The 21,635-nt window shown below is 40.4% G+C and overlaps 1 protein-coding gene across 1 annotated transcript in view; it reads right to left on the reverse strand.

Annotated features, from left to right (window-relative positions):
- Positions 1-1,488: 1,488 nt before the first annotated feature.
- Positions 1,489-21,635, reverse strand: part of DPP4 (dipeptidyl peptidase 4) — a 68,405-nt gene continuing 48,258 nt past the window's right edge. The window contains exons 22-26 of the mRNA XM_039360049.1: positions 20,004-20,103; positions 17,776-17,840; positions 7,633-7,705; positions 6,193-6,266; positions 1,489-3,531 (exon numbers count right to left, since the gene is read on the reverse strand). Of these exons, the coding sequence (XP_039215983.1) occupies positions 3,433-3,531; positions 6,193-6,266; positions 7,633-7,705; positions 17,776-17,840; positions 20,004-20,103 (411 nt within the window). The 3' untranslated portion in view covers positions 1,489-3,432. The remainder of the gene's footprint in view (positions 3,532-6,192; positions 6,267-7,632; positions 7,706-17,775; positions 17,841-20,003; positions 20,104-21,635) is intronic.

Here is a 21,635-nt window from a genome sequence, read left to right on the forward strand (position 1 = left end):
GGATGAGCAACCCTTAACAGGGAGGGATAAGGAAAGAGTAAAGCTCGGGTTAGGCTTCTCCGTTATCCCATGTATGTACTTATCATTCCGAGATGGTTGCATAGCTGTTTTATTAGCACTTCTATAAATGTTAATGTCATTTGAATGTGCCTTGCCTTCCTCTCACCTCTCAAGAGGAAGTTGAATCAACCAACCAGCATGCAGGACTTGCATCTCACACAATGCTTAGCTGAGATTGGGTGGTAGGCCCATGGTTACCTGTCTGCAACCATCTGCAACCTACGCTTATCCGTCAACCCTTTTCTCAGCCTAGGTATGTGTCGATGCTACATGCAGTTGCAGACAAGTCTAAATCAAGCGTTAGGCAGAATGGGGGTGTTAAATGTCTGAGTTCCTATTTGATCCCCACACAAAATGGCAAGAAACTAGGCTGCCAGGGTTCAGCAATCATGATCAGAGCAGTCTTTAAGGGACATATTGTGGCTCTTGGGATGCAGATTGTCCCTCCTGTTCTACACATTTTACAATTAAGTAGAACTGTAGACCCACGTATGCAGACACTTGAAAAAAAGCCAATATGAACCCATTAGGACTAATTCTTTACATATGTATTAGATGGTGTTATTCGTGATAGAACTAAATCCAGTCTTCTTTTTTTTTCACTTCAAGTCTACAATTCCATTTATGCAAGAGCAAATTACATATGTATTTGATGGACTTCATGAATGATTGTCTGTTTTTACTTTAAAATTCAGGCATCTGTGGATTTTAAACAGAGCTAGCAGGAGGTATTCAAAAAGTAACAATATAGGACTGCTTCCTGGTGTAGAGACATGCGGATTATGACACTTTATATCTGCTTTATTTAACAAGCTTCCTGCACAACTTTCACTTTGAAGAAATCAGAATACATTTACTTTCCCTGCTGAATCTAAAATCTTTATGACATGTATCACAAAATGATTTTTGTTCTCCACACAGCTCTCCTCTCCCTTCCCTTGTCTACTTTGAATTCACACCTAATGTCACTGACAACTCACCATGCCAGAAAAAGTAAGATTTGACACTGACTTACTGAATATAACATACTCAACAAATTTTGTTACATGATACTAATATGAACTGTCGCAATTATGAAAAGCTGCTAATATTCACTAAATTAAAATTTTCCACTCATTAAAGAGACTCAAAGTACAATCCTATTAATTCCGCTTTTCCCAACCTGGATGCCCTCCAAATGATCTTCAACTCTCAAAAAGAGAGGGAAGCATAATTAATAAAAATCATAATTAAAAGCAAATTAAAGTAACATAAAAATCATGATCAATTAAACTGAAACACTATGATGATGCCTATTATGAAAATGTAAAAAGTGTGGACCAGAGAAGTTCCCAAAGTTTAGGAGCAACAATAACAATGGATTGAACTCTAAATTGTTGCAACTTCTGTAGCTGAGGCTAACAAATAAAGACTTCATCACATGTTTTAGTCCTTGGTAGTAAACAATTATTTTATTGCATTAGAGTTAAAATACCAACTTTTGCAAGGCGATCTATTTTAATAATCCTTTAATAAAACTTTTAGAAGATTGTGCTAACAAATTACATTCATCCAATATAAATCTCATGCATAGAAAAGTTCTGAAACTATGTTTTGCATCCCATTCTCACAAATTATATTACTCACCATAACAGAGGAACCAGATTATTGCTGTCTTCATGATTCCTATGTATGATGGCTACATATAATTATATCATACAGAGAACCAAACATGTACCATAGGTCTTAAATTTGATATTAATTCAAATGAGATACGATTAATACAGAGACTAAATATCTAATTGCTCAGAAAGTAGGCAATCTGGTTCCAATTCCTGTGCTAATTCTCATCCTACAGCATCTAACCTTGCTCTCCATTCCCAATTCTGTGGAAACCCTGGGTCTCTCCTAGTGATTGTTTAGAAATGTGCATTTGGCAGATTAGATATTCACTCTCACCCAATCTGGAACCCACTGCAGGTAGTGTCACCAGAAATGCTGCCTATGTTTGGGCTAATCATACAGGAAAAGCAATTTCCACTGTACTGCATATATGTTGGAGACGGGAAACGTGAGATCATCTGGTATAGCAAGCATATAGAAAGCAGAAGGGAGAAAACTGGCTGCTTGTTGGAGCCAACAGCCTTAATAAAATCCCTGAGGCACCCAGATGTAGCTACTCATACCTCCACTTTGCTTAACGCTAGATGTACAAACCAAACACCTTTTGCTTTTTTCCAAGTATCCTGCCATTCTCAAGGTTGAAACCTGGCATCATTCACTTGGACAGATTCATGAAAGCCCTTGGTGAGCTGGCCCTGGTACCCTGCCTCCCAACTGCCCAATGCGAACAATTCAAGTAGCTGATATTTTCATTGTTAGGTGATTATCAAGTAGTTCTGAAAGTAGTCTGACTTGCTGGTTCTAGAGCAGGGGTCCCCAACCCCCGGTCCATGGATCAGTACCGGACCATGGCATGCTAGCAGCCAGTCCGCACAAACAAGCAAAGCCCCATCTGCGAGATGCAAGCAGCACACAAAACCAGGTACCCTCTGGTCTGCAGAAAAACCTCTCTCCACGGAACCAGTCCCTGGTGCCCAAAAGGTTGGGGACCTCTGTTCTAGAGTGTCTCCTGGAATTTTCCTCCAAATATTCCAGACAGAAAAAAAACATTTTAATCTTCCGGTCTCTCCTCTCCTTTTTCTTCTATCTGGAGGCATATTCCAATAAAACTGCCATCTTGACTTTAAAGAAGTTAGAAGCTTCTAGGGCAGGGTCTTTCCTCTCTGTTTAAGCAAGAAGTTTGATTGCAAAACTCTCCCATCACAGATTGATTTCCCTATATCAGCTACTGTTTATTTTGGTAGAAATTTATAGAGAGCGAACACATAAGTTCAGGTAACGAAAAACTAAAACTGATACTTATTGAAATGCTAAATTTTCACCTAAAATTAATACAGAGAGAACTTGAGCAGAAATTCAAGTATATTTTCCTAGCCTGTAAGGAACAGTTGATGAACCTGGATTAAGCCTTCTTTCAAAAGAACAAGTTCCATATAAAAAAAATTAAGGCAAGATTTTTGCACCCAGGGCAATGGTTGCTTACTGCAAGGAAACTTGCATTTAAAAAACACTATTATGCAAAATAGTCCTTAAGGAAAAAAAAGACTAGAGCAGCTCTTACAGGAACGACAGGGATCTGCAGTTCTTTGGTTTGTGCTCAGTGGATCCCTGCAGATAATTGCAGTAAGAACAAAAAATAACGTTTTCTTCATTCAGGTGTCCACACAAATTAAACAGACTGTGTCATCCAATGAAATATGGGAAAATTTACTAGAAAAGTGCTCTTAAGACTTCAGAAATTGAACAGTTTCAGATAAGGCATTCCCAATATTATGGCAATTTAAAACACTGTTTCATAAAATGACTCATGTGTTGGTAGATATGGCTGTGGGCATGTCCTCCAATTCCATGATCTTTATCTGTATACCACTGAAAAAAGAAAAACAAAACAAAAAAATCAATTATAAATGGCCCATCACAAAACTGGAACACTACACGAATGCTTTGTATTAGAGCAAATAATACAATTTATTACTCGAGATGATAAAATGTACATCCATCATGCTGGATAAACAGAAACAGTACTTTTATACCACTGAAACCAGAATGTAATGAAAACATTTGAAGAAAGTTGATTTTGTTTGTTTGTTTGAGGGCTAAAAATGGTAAATCCCAACTTTAATTTGCAATAAAAATTAACAGGATTCCTTCAGTTATGGATTGTTTCACATTTTGTAAATGTCACATATAAAAAGTGCCATTGAAGTCAGGTGGTTATCATATGTTAATCATGATGACGACTCTTGATCAACAACTAATGTTTATGCATACTAAGAAGTTGAGAAGACAAGGTAATACTTGAAGGTGGAGTAGGAAAAAGATGGAAGGGAAAGACTGCATTCTGCCTATCTCCTTCTGAAAGGGAAGGTGGATAGAGGGGCTTTGCTTCCAGATAACTACATACCACAAGATATGTTGCCTGAGAACTGACTGAAAGCTTCTCAGTGCTGGAAATCCATTCTTGCCTTATATAAGTTATGAACAGAGCTCCTTCAGTTTTCTCTTTGCCTTGGCCATATGAATCCTCCAAATGTAATTCCTGCTTAGGCATCCAGAACAAAAGTAAGCTACAACTAATCACCAATATTTAGAGCTGGGGAACTGAGCCTAACTTTAGAAGTGTCCTATTGGGATGAGGGAAAGTAGAAATGGGCAAGGCTGCCCTCTTCAACAGGTCCATGCACTATTTATGACAGAGGCAGGGCTGTACAAAAAGGCTCCTTGAGGCAAGAATAGGCTTGCTAAGATCTGCTAAATGGCAGCCAATTACTAAAGATTCCCTGGGTTTCTTTGCTACAAATTTTTGGCAGCCCAGATCTGGTCAACCTAGATTAGATCAGAAAGAATTTTGGGAGATTATACACTTTCTTTGTAAAAAAGCTGAGAGTTGGTATGCTGTGGATGCTGGACTTAGGGTTAGTGTTTAATTCCCACTTAGGACTGGGACAAGACCTGAGAGCACCCCTGTAGTAATAATGTAGATAATACTGCTATGGTGTAGATAAAATCAACACAACTATACCAGAATCTAATTGAAGGCCTGGCCAAATATATCTCAACCTCTTTTATGGGTTTATTCATCTCTTGTGTACTGGAACATAGTGAGCTGGATTCCAAGGAGGGAGGGGTGCGATTTCAGAGAAGCAGCGAACTTATTTCAGATATTTTGGGTGAGAGAAATAGGGTGAAGACACCACCACCCCTCTAATAGTTCCTGAGCATAGGCTTGCACATATAGCAGAATGCTTTAGTTTGGCAAGATTTTGCCTATAGGCATGGATCAATAAAGAAATCTGCTTGGCAGAATCACTACGTATTCTTCTTTGACGCCTGACATCTGCAACTTTCAATGATACCGGTAGGTAAGAACATTTGGGAGAAGATGGGGTTTGCGTAACCATAGCAACAGTTTAGTTGCTCTCATCAGCAAGCCCTTTGTGTGCTGGCAGACCATGCAGCACCCACAAGCACCAATGTGCCCTACATTCCACAATGCTCAACAAACTCTCTCTTCTGCCTGGTTTCTCTTGAAAGATCATTTTAAAGAAAAATAAATTAAGTAGCTATAGTTTCTAGGGCTGTAGCTATTTAGAAGAATACACCCTCCCCCCAATTTCTACTGGGATAGTTACAAGCATCTTGAGGGACTTACTTTCTGGTAAATGGATATTTTATGCATTGGCCATGCTCACTATTGAACCCATTCTGAGGATGGGCAAGTTTCTATTTGGTGAATGTATCCATCGTATATTCTCAAGTTCCCCACCCTTACCTTAGTACCTCTCAGTAGCAAGAAAACTAAATCGGTGCTGCTTAAAAAAAAGTGGGGGGGACCTTTGCTATCTACTCAGTGGATTGTATCTTCTCCCTAAATGCTCAAGAATATATTACTGATGCTGCTGTACATAATTGGAGCTTTTCAGCAAATGAAGCCAACTTCTTCACTTTAAAGGAAGGAATGCACATGCATTCTATTTTCTACAATGTCCTATCTGCGATGTTGCTTTCAGCAATGCGTACATCCCCTTTTACAAACCTCCTCCTCTTATACAGATAGTCCTTGACTTATGACCAGTTGCTTAGTGACCAAAGTCAGATGGACCCTCCCCCCACATATTACCTGATTCCAAAGTTGCAATGGTCAACTGCGGTCACATGACTGCATTTTGAATGCTTGACAACTGGGTCCACATTTATGGTCATTTGCAGCATCCTGAGATCATATGACTGCAATTTATGATGTTTTTGCCAAAAAGTGGTTTTCAGAAAAAATGTCCCATAATAAACAATGGGTTCACTTAACGACCGCAATGTTGGCTTAATGGCTATGTGAATCACTTAACTTCCATTGCAAAAAAGGTAATAAAATCAGGGTTGCCATGGGATCACTTATAAGTCACTTTATGACTGTCATGAATTATAATGGGCAGGCTCCATTAAAGGTGTAAGCTGAGGACTACCTACATTTACTTCTTCACTGAGAATGTAAACAACATGCATGCTAAGCTGCTGATTAATTTCTTCACATACCATTGCTTGGAAATCCACCTCTGCATCAACCAGAGCTTTTGAAATCTGGGCTGCTTGCTGAAAATGAACATTATCTAGGAAATAAGAACAGACAAACTGTCACAATAAAAGCAGACTATTGCTTAGATGGAAAGAAGAAGGGAGAACTCGTCCCGGAGTTTTACTAGAGATTTCCAAGACGTGAGCAAAGCAGTTCTGAAGGTGGTTGCCTTTGGGGGGGGTTGTTTTGTTACTATTATGTTTCCCTGAAAATAAGACCCACCCCGAAAATAAGCCCTAGCCCAGTGGTGGCGAACCTATGGCAAGGTGCCAGAGGTGGTACTCAGAGCCCTCTCTGTGGGCACGTGTGCCGTCGCCCCAGTCCTAGACCTTCAGCTGGGTTTTATAAAACCTTTTCACTTTAGGCCACCGCCACCATGTGCAAAAAAAAAAAAAAATTAAACTTCTCGCAGGAAAAAAAAAGATCTTGCAAAGTTGGAATTATTTGATTGAACTTTTTAGTCCCACCCAGTCTTCCGTTACCACCGCAGCCACGCCCACCCAATTGGCCATGCCCACCAAATGGGCCACACCCAGCTGGCACTCGACGATGTATAAGTGGGTTTTGGGTTGCAGTTTGGGCACTCAGTCTTAAAAGGTTCGCCATCACTACCCTAGCCTGATTTTTGGGGGAGTGGGCCAAATATAAGCCGTACCACAAAAAATAAGCCTGAGAGGATGGGCATGGACAGCACAAGAGATGGCGAACATGTGCGGGCCGAAGGTGTCTGGCAGCAGCCTAAGCCTGCTGGCCCCTTCACGCGGCACAGGAAAGTCCGAGCATGGAATCTGAGGCTGAGGGGGAGGGGATTCAGGCAATCTGGATATGCTGCACATCCGCCTGGCTCACAGGAGGCTCGCGGAAGCTTGTGCGACAGGATTAGCAGCAAGCGGAGGCAGAGGCATGGGAGGGGAGGCAGGTGATCCTGGCGTGGCTACGGGCAAGCCGAGAGCTGGTGGGGCAGAGTGGGTGGTGTGTCGGGTTTGCCTGCCTCCCTCCCCATGCCTTTGCCTCCGCCTGTCTCCACCACACACTTTTTGCCCAGAGGGAGACTGGAAGCTTCATCTGCTTGCAAATGGGGTGCTTTGAAACGGAGCGAATAGTTCCATTTCAAAACGCCCCTTTTGCAAGCAGACAAAGCTTCCAGTCTCTGTCATTTCTCTGTCCAAGTGAAAAGTGCATCTGCCCTGGGAAGCCCTATACGCCGTTGTGGCCACAGGCAAGCAGGTGGTGGGAGGGAGCGGGTGGGCAGCCGCAAAATATACACCCCCCTGAAAATAAGACCTAATGGGTAGGTCTTTCAGTCCAAAAATAAAATAAAATAAGACCTGGTCTTATTTTCGGGGAAACACGGCAGTAGACCCATTCTCTTATGACCAATGAAGTCTAACTCTGCTTACCATCTGCTGTTCCATGGATCAATAGATAGTCGACTGTCCGAAAGTTTTCTGCTCTAGCCATAACTGTAGAGTTCTAAAATGTAAACATAAATAAACCACACAACCTCCATGTGAGTAACTCAAATTCACATTAATACCACAGGTTGCTATTTTAATTCAAAAGGAAAATAAAGGTTATGTCTATATGACCATGCTATTCATATAACATTCCTAAATGGAAAAAGCTTTCTGTGCCTATCGTGAAGATGCCCTTAAGTTGACTTCAGGAGACACAGATGCAGCTGTTCCCTCTAAAGTGCTGCTGAAAGCTTCAACTATCATCACAAATATATCCAAAGACAGAACTCTGATGATGGAAAAATGTCACTTCTGGATCTTATTTTATTTCCTGAGAACAGAAATGGAATGGCTGTCGGTTCACTTAGAGAAGTTTATAGAAATAAGCTTTTTAACTTGCAAAGCTGACATTCTAATTACTACACCCAGATTTTAAATGGAAAAACGTAACTTCTTCACTTATCTAAATGACTGGACAAGTACCCAACACTTTGGGATAACTAAAAACTGTATAAAAGCTACTTCTGTTCATGCTCTGAAGATAAATTGCAAAATATGAAGCTAAATAAGTGGAAGTAACACATTGCATGAACCAAAACATAGCTTAGAGAAATTACTTCCCCACTGATGCTCATTACAGCTTTGATAAAAAGAGCTCTCTGATATGTTTGCTACTAATCATCTAGGGTTTTAGTACCCATTCAAGCTATCTGTATAAAAATATTCTGTAAATTTAAAAATTTATCTTGCACATATACACCGTGCCCACAGATCGCAGGCAGCCATTGTGTTCAACCCTGCAAAGCTGTGTATGCATGTGTTTGTGAAAGCTCACATCCCACTTGCCAACTTTGTGTTGACAACACAGGCTTCTAGCTTAAGGGAATAAACAGAAATAACTCTATGCCTGTTGTTCCCCTTTCGTGATTAGTGCCCTCAAGGTAATGTACTTGCCACTTTTCAGCAGGAAGATAACTCGGCTTCCGACATGCAGTGAGTAGATGTGTAAAACTATAGTATGACACTGCACAAAGTTGAATACTGCATTTCCCTGTGTTTCTCTGGTGCTCCTCTTTGGGACTTGCAGTGTTCAGCATGGATGCTCTGTTTGGAATCCAGTGACAATCAAGAAAGAGATAATCTATGCTATATTTTAATAGCTCTTTGTTCTCCTGGGAAACTGACCTGAGTTTTTTTCATCTTTCAATTGTTCAATTTGTTGACTGTGACCAATTGGGGTGGGGGGGAAATGTAAGATCAGTTTTGAATATAACTTATTGCCAAAAAATAAGACCAGCCAAAAATGGAATCACCATTCTTAACTGCTCTTTATTAAGCCACATTTGCCTGATTCTTATCAAATGAATCTTTACAAGGGAGAAATGGACGCAGGAAATAGGCTTCAGGGAACTTTTGCAGGCAAGGCAATCTGTGTCTACCGTATATTCCGGCGTATAAGACGACTGGGCGTATAAGACGACCCCCAACTTTTCCAGTTAAAATATAGAGTTTGGGCTATACTCGCCGTATAAGACTACCCCTCTTTCAACGCACACCAAATAAAAATTAAAAAACATCAGATTTGATTTCAATATGGTAATTTTAATTCAAATGCTTATGACATAAAGGTACTTAGCAGAAAAACTCCATATTGTCTTGCAGCAGCGCAGTTATTATGTTCCATGGCAAAGTTTACAACTTTAAGTTTGAAACTGGCTTCATATTTCTTTCTTCTTGCTGGTGGAGCCATGATGGGGTCTTGACTATTGGACATTTGTATACTGTACTGTATGTATTGGTGCTGTACTGTATGAACTGGTACAGATACTGGTGCTGTACTGTATGTACCCAGTATACAACAACCAGCCAATCACAGCAAGTGATGAACCTTGGCTGGTTGTTGTATACAAAGCCTGCTTGGATTGGGTGGATCAGCTCTCCCTGCCTGCCCAACCCTTCCTGTCATCTTATAGGCCAGGGGTAGGCAACCTTGGCTCTTTTATGACTCATGGACTTCAACTTCCAGAATTCCTGAGCCAGCTATGCTGGCTCAGGAATTCTGGGAGTTGAAGTCCATGAGTCATAAAAGAGCCAAGGTTGCCTACTCCTGTATAGGCCCTAGGGAAAAAATGGACAAGCTAATTCCATGAGGGAGGGGGAAAGGGAGCACAGTTTCTGAGTTCTCATTGGCCACCTGTAAGTCCAAATGAGTAGCTCAGGGTGTGTGCGTGCACGTGTAGGCATGCGTGTGACTCCCTGGGTCCCTTCCATTGCTCTCCCCCCAGTAGCAAGCTTTGGCTTGGAGCAAGCAGGCTGCACGCAGGGATCTCCTCCATTCAGTCTTCCACCCTCCAAGCTGAGTGAGCAGAAAGCCTGCCTGTTTGTCAAAGGCTCTGCCTTGTCAATCGCACACACACCTTGATGAAAATTGCCCTGCCTGCAAAAGGACTTCTCAGCAGTTTTTTAAAGCAACACTACCAAGAATGAAATTGGAGACAGCCAGAATGTTTAGGGAAGAAGGAAAGGAAGCAATTAATAAACTAAGTAAGAAAGGCATTCGCCCTTCGAAAACTTGCATTTCCATAAATGTGATAAGTTGCCCCCTTTTCAGGTAATGGGGGGGGGAGTAAATGCTTTCCTTTTAATTTGTTATTAAAACTCAGTGCACTACAGTACTTATAGATGGGAGCCAGATTGACCAGCCAGGATCTGTCATAAATAACATCACAAATGCACCATGCAAGTTTATTTAGGGGGGGGGGGAGAAACTGCTTGCATAAGCTCGGTGGAAGTCGACAGGCAAAAGGATTGTGTAGCTGTTTTCTGTTCCCACTCCATTCCTGCTTCATGAATCCGAGAGGAATTTAGCTGACACCCCTCCCCTTCCAGACCCATAAGCTCCGCCTCCCCCAAGCTACTCTCACCGGCAGTGAGAGGTAAACGCTGAAAAGCTTGCATGAAGAAGCACTGAGAAGTGCCTCGAATGGACGCAGATGCTTAGGTTTGTTTTCATTATATAAAAAAAACCACCCTACAATTCTTTTCCCCCCTTCCCCATTACATGGGCCATCCCTTTCTACTTCCTTTGAATGAATTAATCAGGGGATGGCCACTACCAATCCGCAGTTCTGGAGGGGTGGGCAAGGAATTGGGATGCAAAAGGGAGGGAAGAAGAGAGGAGACGGTTTGCAATGTAGCATTATAGAATGGGGATTAAACCTCCAGGAAATCTTACCGTCACAACAGCCAGATAATGCCTATCGTACTCTCAGAGATATCTTTAGTTGATCGGCTGGTTTTAATAATAACCCTAGGACTCTTTTTGAGTGAGAGAGAGGGGGGGGAGAAGAGAAAACTTGCTGAGTAATATTTTTCCGGCGTATAAGACGACCCCCCACTTTTGCAAAGATTTTAAGTGTTTAGAAAGTCGTCTTATACTCCGGAATATACGGTACCTACACTCTTTTCATGAATCCAGCTGCAAAAATGCCCTCTGCTCCTCTCTAACACCAAAGCCACAGCAAGGAGTGCTCGCTTTGTAAAAAGATCAAACAGCAGTCAACATTTTATCAGCACTCAATAAACAAGTTAATATTTGGCTGAAATCTGAAGGTCTCTCTCCCTTTGGCATATTTCTTGGATAACAGAATAAATGTCATACCAGTACAAGATGGCATATTTACAAAATTGTACCCTGTTTTGCATAACCTAATGATGCAGCAGTTCTTGAGGAATGAACATTTCAAATCTGCTAGTAGAAGATTGCCAAATCTATGACTGCTTCGAATACTTGCCAACAGCATATCAAATTCAGAGAGATCTGCAAAACAACCTCTTTCACAAGTTTAACAGTCCCCCCCCTCCAGTGCATGGTCTTCTGGCAGCACATGACAGCTACTATCTGCATCACCCTTCATTCCCACCCATCCTCCCCAAGTCATCAATTCAGCCCTCACGCCCCCTCCCCTTGCACATGTCAGTCTGGTTTCCTTCAGGCCTTCTCCTGATCTTCTTTTGGGAACATTTACAATTTTAGGGCTCATCTATCTGGCTTAAAATCTCTTCCCAGTTTGCAATCCAGAGACACTTGTGGAGTGACCTGTCCACAATGCACGTGGCATTATTCTTACTGAGTTTACTGCCACCTGGCTCTCCACCTTCTTTTATTTTACAACACTTGCTCCAGTGCTGAACAACCACAGTACAACTTGGGAAGGCATTGCTGCAAAATTGAACGGCACAAAGGCTCTGACCTGCGGCTGCTTCACAGTCCTTCATCACCTGATGACTGCCATATCAAGTGAGGATATTTAAAGGCAAAGCCTCAGTCTGATGTGATGGACAGACTGATTTTAGCACCAATACCATCTCACAATCTCGGTCACAATGAATCCCTTTGAATGTTCACATGTTCAGCTATTGGGGGGATCTTCCTGAACTGCAATATGTGCTTGGGTGAATTAGACACCAGTGAGTTGCATCACCAAAGATTAATAGTTGCTGGTGACTTGTGATGCCGATACCCCAATTGGTATGAGCAGCCTTTGAACAGAAATCACTTGCCATGTGAAGACAGACACTGTATGTCCTGATTTAAACTGGGTTTCACAAAAGCAGCTCTCTTAAATGGTGGATCAGTACTACATATCACTACGAAATGCATAGGCTCCAGGACAGCCTGCCTGCAGCCTTAATATTCACAGAGATAAATTCCAGCCAGCGTGGTTTTATTTCCTTGAGAAAATAAGGAGGAATTCTTGAAATGGCAATCAAGTACATGACCATCCATTTAATAGCAACACAGGGAACGTGCTCCCCAACCGGGAGAAAACAAGATAGACTTTGGTAAAGTAGCTTCTGCCTATACAATTATCTATACTAGAAAGGTTTTTGAACCATAAGAATATCAATTAAAGTGAAAACAATGAACTTCTAGCACTGTTACAGTTGATTCTGTAGATTGTGCACTGAGCTGACTGCCTTTAGAAGGAAGGAAGGAAGGAAGGAATGGAAGGAAGGAAGGAATGAAGGAAGGAAGGAAGGAAGGAAGGAAGGAAGGAAGGAAGGAAGGAAGGAAGGAAGGAAGGAAGGAAGGAAGGAAGGAAATATCAGGATCTCTGAAAGTGAGGATATTCTGAGGAGTTCTTTGAAGAGATGGAACCTTGGGCCACTGAAAGGGGAGAAATCTACTCCAAATAATATCTTAAACCAAGAAGATTTTTGTTCCTTGCTACTTATAACATGAACTGAATTAAATATTTCTTCCTTCAGGGGATTCACAATAAGTCTCTTCCGTATCTTCATCTCTCCCTAACTTTCAAATTCTCCCATTTAATCCTCTGAGTAACACACTGGAAACCTTTAGCTTTTGGGTACTGGCAGTTTCAACGTGGACACTGCCAGCAACGAATGCCATGCCAAGAGAAGTCGACTCCTGGCAAAAAGAAAGATTACACAGTCCTCTGGAGCCATCTGTGCTGTGAAGCTGCCGAGTGACACAGTGCACCCAGAGCACTAACATTTCAATCTGTAGAAAGTTAAGAGACTTCCAATTCCATAAGGGCTTTGTGGATCTGCTACTCTACAAAGTGACTTATTAGGACCCAAAGTTATTCAGCAGGTAACCTTCCTCCCCAAATACTGTATAGCAAGCACGGATGGGTAGGGTGGAATAAAGATTTCATAACTAGTTGGACTTAAATTAGAAAGTTTTACCGAAAACCCAGACAACTTTCTAAGTTTAAATCTCTCCTAGACTCGAGAAAGGGGCAGCAGGTCACCAAAGGGCCAAATTGTGAATCCAGAGATTCCCCCCCCCCGGAGACTGTAACAATTTCTTTCATAACTTGATAAAAACAATGGATGAGCCCTACTGGACTGGATCAGGCCAAGTGCACCTCACAAAGACCTTTGACTCAACTGCTTGGAGGAAAGTCACAAAAAGGACCTGGAGAAATAGCTGCTGCCCACATTTGAATGAGTTCTGTTCAGGACTTGGAAAGCCATTTTAAAAGAAAAATTACAGGGAACAGCACCATTGAGGGCAGGGAGTTCCAACAATTAATTATGAATGTGTAAACAAGTTCTTTCTTTCGCTAGTCCCAATTTTTCCCACATGTTCTTTCATGCCATGATTCTCCTCCTGCTAAGGGGAGGGGGGGGAAAGACTGTTCAATTTTTTTTTTTTTTACATTATGCATGACTTTCAACACTTCACCCATCATGTCTTTTCTTTCTCATCTTCACACCAAGCTTTTTGTTTTGCTTTTTAGAGACAACCATAGGCGACTGCAGTAAGGGAGGACCTTCAAGTACAAGCTGCAAGTTTTATGCGATATACATTTCATCGTACGTTGCACCCCATCAATTGTTCTGAATGTCCTTTTCTTTGCCTTTTTTTAGCTTGCAGTACTATTTCTTTTTATCTATCTACAGTATCTTTATCTATCTATCTATCTATCTATCTATCTATCTATCTATCTATCATCTATTTATCATCTATCTATCTCTATCAAATTAGTTTTTATAGAAGTAGGAATAGGATGGGGTCGGGATTGGAATTTGGGTTAGGGTGGGGTTAGGGTTTTTACAAATAACATTTTCAATATTTAGCAAACAGCATAATGTCTGGGTTCACGTGTTTAAAGAAAAAAACAGTGAGTAATAGTTAATTATCATAAACAATATATTAATTAATCGCTCGATGGTCTTCTTCTTGCGAACATATATTCAAAGTTACATATCACATTCCTTTCTCTCTAAATCATTTTTCTAGCCATTGATAGAAATTACCCCATGTTCTAAAATACACTGAGTCTTCTTTCTCTTTTATCTTTAAAGTCAATTTATCCATTTCTGCACACTCTGAAGTTTTCTTAATTAATTCTTCTTCAGTTGGTAAATTTTCATTTTTCCAATATTGGGCAAATATAATTCTTGCTGCAGTTAGTACGTGTAGAATTAAACATATACAGTCTTTCTCATAATTTGCCCCTATTATTCCTAACAAGAATAATTCTGGCTTAAATTCTATTTGTTTTTTAGTCACTTTCTCCAAGCATAAATGTATTTTGAGCCAAAATCTTTTTTTGCTTCAGGGCATGTCCACCAGATATGGTAATATGTACCTGGTCTTTGTTTGCATTTCCAACACTTGTTTGAAGTATTTTTAAACAATACTATTTCTGAGGGGTGGTAGCCAGAAAGGTGCACAGTATTTCAAGAGTAGTCAGACTATTATAGAATTCTATAATGACATTTAAAAAAAAGTTAAAGCTTTCCCCTCTCCAGTTGGGTCTGACTCTAAGGGGCAGTGCTCAGCTCCATTTCCTAGTTGAGGGAGCCAGCGTTGTCCAAAGATGTTTCCGTGGTCATGTGACCAGCATGATTATATGCTGAGACTCATGGAACACTGTTACCTTCCCACCAAAGTGGTACCTATTTATCTACTCCCAGCTGTATGCCTTTGAACTGCTAGGTGGGCAGGAGCTGGGGCAGGAATGGGAGCTCCCCCTGTTCTGTGGTACTTGGGTCTCAAATGGCCAACCTTCCACTTGACAAATCCAGCATTGTAGCCACTGGGCCACCATGCTCCCTGCATAATGACATTATAATGGCAGTTTTATTTCCTATCTGAAGGGAAAACTGACTAACTCATTTGGACCCACTCTGTCAATGCTGCTAACATCGGATGTTCTTGCATATGAAGATGCAGCATTTTTCTTTCTTATGCTTTACTCTTAGAATTAGATGATACTGGGGGGGGGAAGAGGAGGATTGTGATGGGACTTAGTTAGACATAATAATATTGTAATAGTGTGTGAACTCAGGGCTTTTGAAATAAGAGATGATAAGACATGGCGGGTTGGAGAACAGGAGGGAAAGCCTGCATTTCAAACTAATTAGAGAATGTGATTTATGACTGTTGATTAGAGGAGGGAATTGTGTTTGGTACTATGTGCTAAGGGGAGGGGAATCCAGATTTTTGGCTTCACTTATGTATGTGCCAATGCTATGCTGCTTGGATAAAGATTCTTTAAGGTAAACAATGCCTCGAAGTTCTTTGAAGAGTTTCATCTGTCAGAACCATGACACACTCACAAACAAGATCCAGGCTGCCTGAGATGACCCCATTCTGTCTTCACTATTTTGTGAGGTAGCCTGGAGTGGATGAATTGGACTGCACTCTTCTAGGTTGCAGCAGTATTGGAAGTTGGGACATGAATAAGTGACTCTGCAAAACTCCAGGTTTATTTAATAGGTTTGTATAGTTGCCCATCTTGGGGTTGGAGTTTGTTTGTTGGGTGTATCTTTGAGTCAGTTTTTGACTCCTGGTGACTGCCTAAACAAGTCTCAGCACTTTTTCTTGGCAAGGTTTTGTTTTTAAAGTGGCTTGCCAGGACCCCTGTCCTAGGGCTAATAGAAATTCACTGGTCCAAGGTCTCCAGCTGGCTTTGAGCTAAAGGTGGGAATAGAACTCATAAGTTTCTAGTTCAATGCCTTAAAAACTACGCCAAACTAGTTCTCAAATTTCAGAAATCCAGATTTATTTATTTAAATGATTTGTATGGCTGCCCATCTTAGGTTTTTTTAAGTTCTAACACAAATTATCTCATTGTCAAGCTCTCGTTTTCATGATTACGGCTTTTATTTATTAGAAACGTAGGCTTTTTCTCCATAATTCACTCTTCCCTGTTCCCTCATTAAACCTGAACAGCAGATGCTCAGTAGCAGTGTTTGTTACATGGCTGCTTCTTCATCAAGTAGCAACTGGAGGAGCAGATATAGGATAACAGGTCTCAGCAAATTTTTTTGCCTTTGTCCACAGTGGGTTTTGTGATGTATGTGGTCAGTGAGTTAATTCAATTGCATGTCTCTTTCTATTTCGAAACAAGATATCTTCCACCCATTTTAAATCTCCTTATCAGATGTACACCCTCAACATCCATTCCATTCCTTTGGGCTTAGTTTTTGCACACTTCAACAGGTGTTCAAACCCTGTAGATGTGTCAGAGTGCATGAATTTTTATTAGGATGTAATAGAAAAATAGAAACGGTATGCTTAGAATCATAATTTACTATAATGTTCTTTTCGGAGCAAGGGCGTTATAAACGTGATATGGAAGAAACAGAAACATGCACACAACATACTTGAGCACAAAATGTACAGATATGCACTGGCATGTACAGACGCTGCAATAGGACATACAACAGAAGATGTGCTTGTTTAAGAGCAAGGTTAGCAGAAATATATCTCAGGCTACTATCTCACTGCTCCTGGAGACTATACCACCATTTCAATGCAAACTTCAAAAGTCAAAGAACAAATGCCTAAATCTGTTTTAGTGGAGAAATGCCACAGATTAAGAAAGAGGGAAGAAAAAGATGTTTTCATGAGTGTCTGATCAGATCCGTGCAACCACATTCTCGTGATAAATGAGCCAAGTGACATAATATTAAATAGGGTTTATAATCTCTGGGCTGCAAATATTCAGATTACACTAAAAACTGCAAAGTACAATTTGCTGCCACCTAATGGTTATCTAGATTATTGCAACCCAGAGGTTGTAGACAGAGTGTCTACTGAACCCACATTTCTACACAAGGGTATATCAAATAACATACCAAATTCATTTCCCTAATATGACACAGTTTCACAAAAGGTATTTATAAATATTTATATTCTAATAGAGAACAGATGGAATCCATATTCCAAACAAATGCAGTCACCTAACCTCTACAGTATAGCAAATACTGTAAATAATTTAGGAAACATCTGGAATATATTAGCAACACTCAACCGAAACTGTTAGAGTATTCTTCACCTAGAACAACTATTGCTTCTGATGTCCTAAATAAATTACCATATAACCACCTCTCTATAAGGAGGATAGAAAGGGGGGGCGATTGCTATCACAGCTTACTTCTCACGTTCCCCACATGTTCTGTAGGACTTTGTGTGCGTGTGATCCAAAATTGACTGCAGAAATGCAGGGAAGAAGAGGTGAATGGAAATCAGGTTGAGTGAGATTCAGCTGGAACTGTTGTTTTATTTTTGTACAGTAAGTATGAAAGACATCTCCTTACCTCATAGAAATTCAGGTTATCGTTTTTTTCAGGCAAACCCATGTAGCGTTCAGTATATATAGAATCTAGGATGAAGGGGGACAGAAAAAGAAGGCATTGTGCAATATCTATAGGGTATGCTTACTTATTTAACTTCAGTGTTCAATGGCATCTATTTACCAATATAGTGAGTGCTTTATTGTGCTAAGTTTTCCCCCAAATTTACTGTTTTCTTAATAATAAGCACTGAAGATAATCACATTTTTAAATATTCAGCATGCAGTTGTCCATAGCAACAGCATTATTAATTATTCTCAGCAACCTTATGCCAAAGTAATATTATTCGCTGATCAACTGGAAAGAAAATGGAAGTTTGACTAAGTTTGTTTCTCTGGCTGAATGGCAATAAACTAAGGATGCTATGAAAACAGGGCTATTTCTTTCAGGGTCATCAAAACAAACCATCAAACATTTTTTGATTTTTTTCTCTTCAACATATTTTTTGTTTATTTCATTTTAAGCATTTAAAAAAAAATAATCCCCAAACAAAGAGCATCTGGCAATGTGTGTGATGTGTGGCTATGTTTTTGGCTGTCCCCAGGGTACCCTGGTCTGTAACCATAAAAAAAACTAGATGATTTATCAATCTCCCCAGACCCTTAGTCAATTCTCTATGGAATAGACAATAGCTGTATCTCACCCATTTTTAGTTTAAAGTAATAGTTAAGGTCTTAAACCAGGGCTGACCAAACTTTCTGACATACCTCCCTTTACTGTAATTCTAATGTAAAGGTCTTCCCTAAAAATTCAAACACCAAAACGAACCCAACTGGGCAATGTAAACAATACAATGACATTTTGGGAAATGTGGATTTATTTTCACATCTCCGTTGGACTCTATCTGCACTTCCCCAGGAGAGGTACAACGGACAGTTTGGGAAACCTTGGATAAGACTTATGTATGACTAGACCCAGGTTTAAATTTAAATAATACATCAGTAGAGTCTGGACTACTCATTGGTGGGATCCAAATTTATGCTTCCATCAGTAGAAGCAAATCCACCAACTAATAGGAAGGAGGAGGTTTTCCTTTCTCCAGAGCAAGAAAATACAGAAATGTCCCACAAAAGAGCTGGAGAAAATCCTGGTAAATTAGCAGGAATCTGGCAACATGACACTATTTCAAGTATCTAGCCACTTTGCAGGCTTCTTGAAAAGAAAAATGGAAGAGAGACCATATTTGCTCCTCTGAGGCCCTTGATGAAAGGAAGGATAGAGATGGCATAAAAAAAAATAGTCCAACACTTTTTCTGTCTATATAGGCATATCATACAGTATTGCCTCTTGATAAACAGATTTCTGTAAAATTTCAAAATATAGAACAAAGTTATGATTTGTCTGGAGACACCACTCTCATTTGCAATGAGAGCAATCTATGAATAATTCTGTTACATAATTATTTTTTAAAAACCAAACAGTAAAATTTAACCATTGAAAGCAGGACAGAAGTTAAAACAGCACTGATATTCAAAAGGAAAGCATGAAAAGAGGGGCTTAAATGTCATCCTTTCTGACTTCCAGCAAATTTATCCACATAATGTTTTCTCATAGCCCCAATGAAAAGCAGAAGCTCAGGAAGCCATCACTTATTCAATGAACTCATAATTAGAATTAAAATGTGAGGCAGAAATATATAGCTTTAATGTTCAAAATTCCCTTTGAGGAGTTTTTAGAACATCGAGCAAACTAATGTTAAGTGTTTGATATCTACTTTAATATACACAAGACACAATCAGCAGTAATGTTTAATTGGTAAATAGTCTAATAAATGATTAAAATTATGACCCTTCTTTCCAGAGCTCATTGTAATAAAGGAAGTTGGTAGCGGTGCCAACAAATTCTGTGACATTCAGAAATGATCCCTCCACACTTTGGAACACATGGCACTTTTGAGGAATGCAAATGCAGACATTTGCATTATAGTAAAATTTAAAATATTAAGTAATTTTGTGCCATTTAAAGGTTAAGCAAATTATCTTCCTTTCAAATCTAAATTTCCAGTAGGGGGAAAAATATTAATCCAGGGACAATGTGTAATACCTCATATGAGTTCAGGAAAACAGACCAAATGGTACTTTCGTGTGGGAGAATTATGTACTCAACTATTCATACTTGATACCATTTCCCAGTATGACTTTTGTATTACTTGACAAAGGATCTTCCTCCTTTATTGTGAAATAAACACATACCATAATATTGCCAGCGTGAGACAGGTGCCACAGCTATTCCACACTTGAACACACCACTTCCAGCTCCAAGGACCATGGAAGTTACATAACCTCCGTAAGACTGAGAGAAAAAAAATATTATTATTTCAAAGAGACCAAGAGGGATGCAATATTCTTCTGAGAGAGAGGGGGGAGGGAGGGAGAGAGAGGAGGGGAAAGTGTGTTAAAGAATAGCTTTGCTTGGATCTCAGTTTGCTGAGTAATGAGACAAGGCTTGCTCTGACACCACTTTTTTGGTAATGAAACCCTTTGTAAAACTTGCATAGTACCTTCATATAAAGGGAGCCCCATTAGTCTTAGTTTCAAAAAGAGACATATCTAGGTTGGGTTAGGCAGAATGAGACATAATCACATGCTCTCCTTCATATTATATAGCTGCCAACTTGACATGCGACTCAGGGCAACCTGAATCAGGAGGAGTCTAGTAATTTCTGTTCTAATTAACCATTTTTACTAAAAGGCAAATATTTTGTCAGCAACAGTTCACTTCTTCATAACTAAAACTTTGATTGGTAGCTGCTCAGAGTTGATTATATGAAGAGTGACTATATAAATGTTTTAATTAATTAATTAATTAACTAACTGAAGTAGGAGTTAAGTTGTGATGAGGCTGAGACAGGGGAATTTAGGTTGGTTATTACAGATGCAGGTTACATATGACAGATTATAATTAATAAGTCTATCAATTAACAATTTTAATGTGTTAATAAAAAAACATCTTGTTTGCTGAGATCTTTCGAGCTAGCCTGAAAACATTTGATGCTTGTGAGTTCAGCAATCTTTCACTTAAGAGTGCTTGTGTTCCAAGATGGCCATTTTAAGGTCTGCAATGAATGTCCTAGGAGGCTGAAGTGCTCTCTATTATTTTGACCTTGTTTTGATTCCTGATGTCAAACTTGTCTCTATGAATATTCTGCATGTGTGTCTGCAAACTTTGTCCTATGTAGGTAGAGTTCAAAGGGGCAGATGCTGATGCATATCACATTAGAGCAGACATGTCAAACACAAGGCCCGGGGATGAAGCCATCCTGGAAACAAGGAGGGAACGGCCCCCACTGCCTTGGCCCTGGCAGCCGGGAGCCAATGTACAATCTTGTGGGGGCCATCTATGCTGAAACGCATTCAGTCTTAGCTCCACAAGGCCGTGGAACCAGCCCCTGTCGCATCGGCCCCGCCCCCTGAGTGCATGTTGGGCAGGTGTCACCTTTTGTGAAGAATGAAAAAATAGACCAAGTCTTGGCGCTTGCCCCGGTCCCACTCCCTTCGCCACAGACCCTCAGATCTATCCTACTCTTGCCCAGGCCCCCACAGGCACCCTTGACGCGAACAATGTAGAGCTGGCCATGCCCACCCAGTAGGCCACACCCACTCCATCCACACCTACCCAATAGGCTGCACCCACCCTGGCCACACCCATCTGCCCCCCCGAGGGCAACCGCAATGCTGATGCGGCCCTCAATGAAAGTGAATTTGACACCCCTGCATTAGAGGAAGAGCAAGTGAAGGCATCTCTGATTGTGTATGTGTACTTGTTGGGGCCCACAATGGCGCTGTTGGTATAAATGTGGGGATAAGCTAAACATCTGGGTTTGT

Source organism: Crotalus tigris, unplaced genomic scaffold (assembly GCF_016545835.1).
Source record: "Crotalus tigris isolate CLP2741 ecotype Arizona unplaced genomic scaffold, ASM1654583v1 scf7180000019151.395998, whole genome shotgun sequence".
Lineage (NCBI taxonomy): Eukaryota > Metazoa > Chordata > Lepidosauria > Squamata > Viperidae > Crotalus > Crotalus tigris.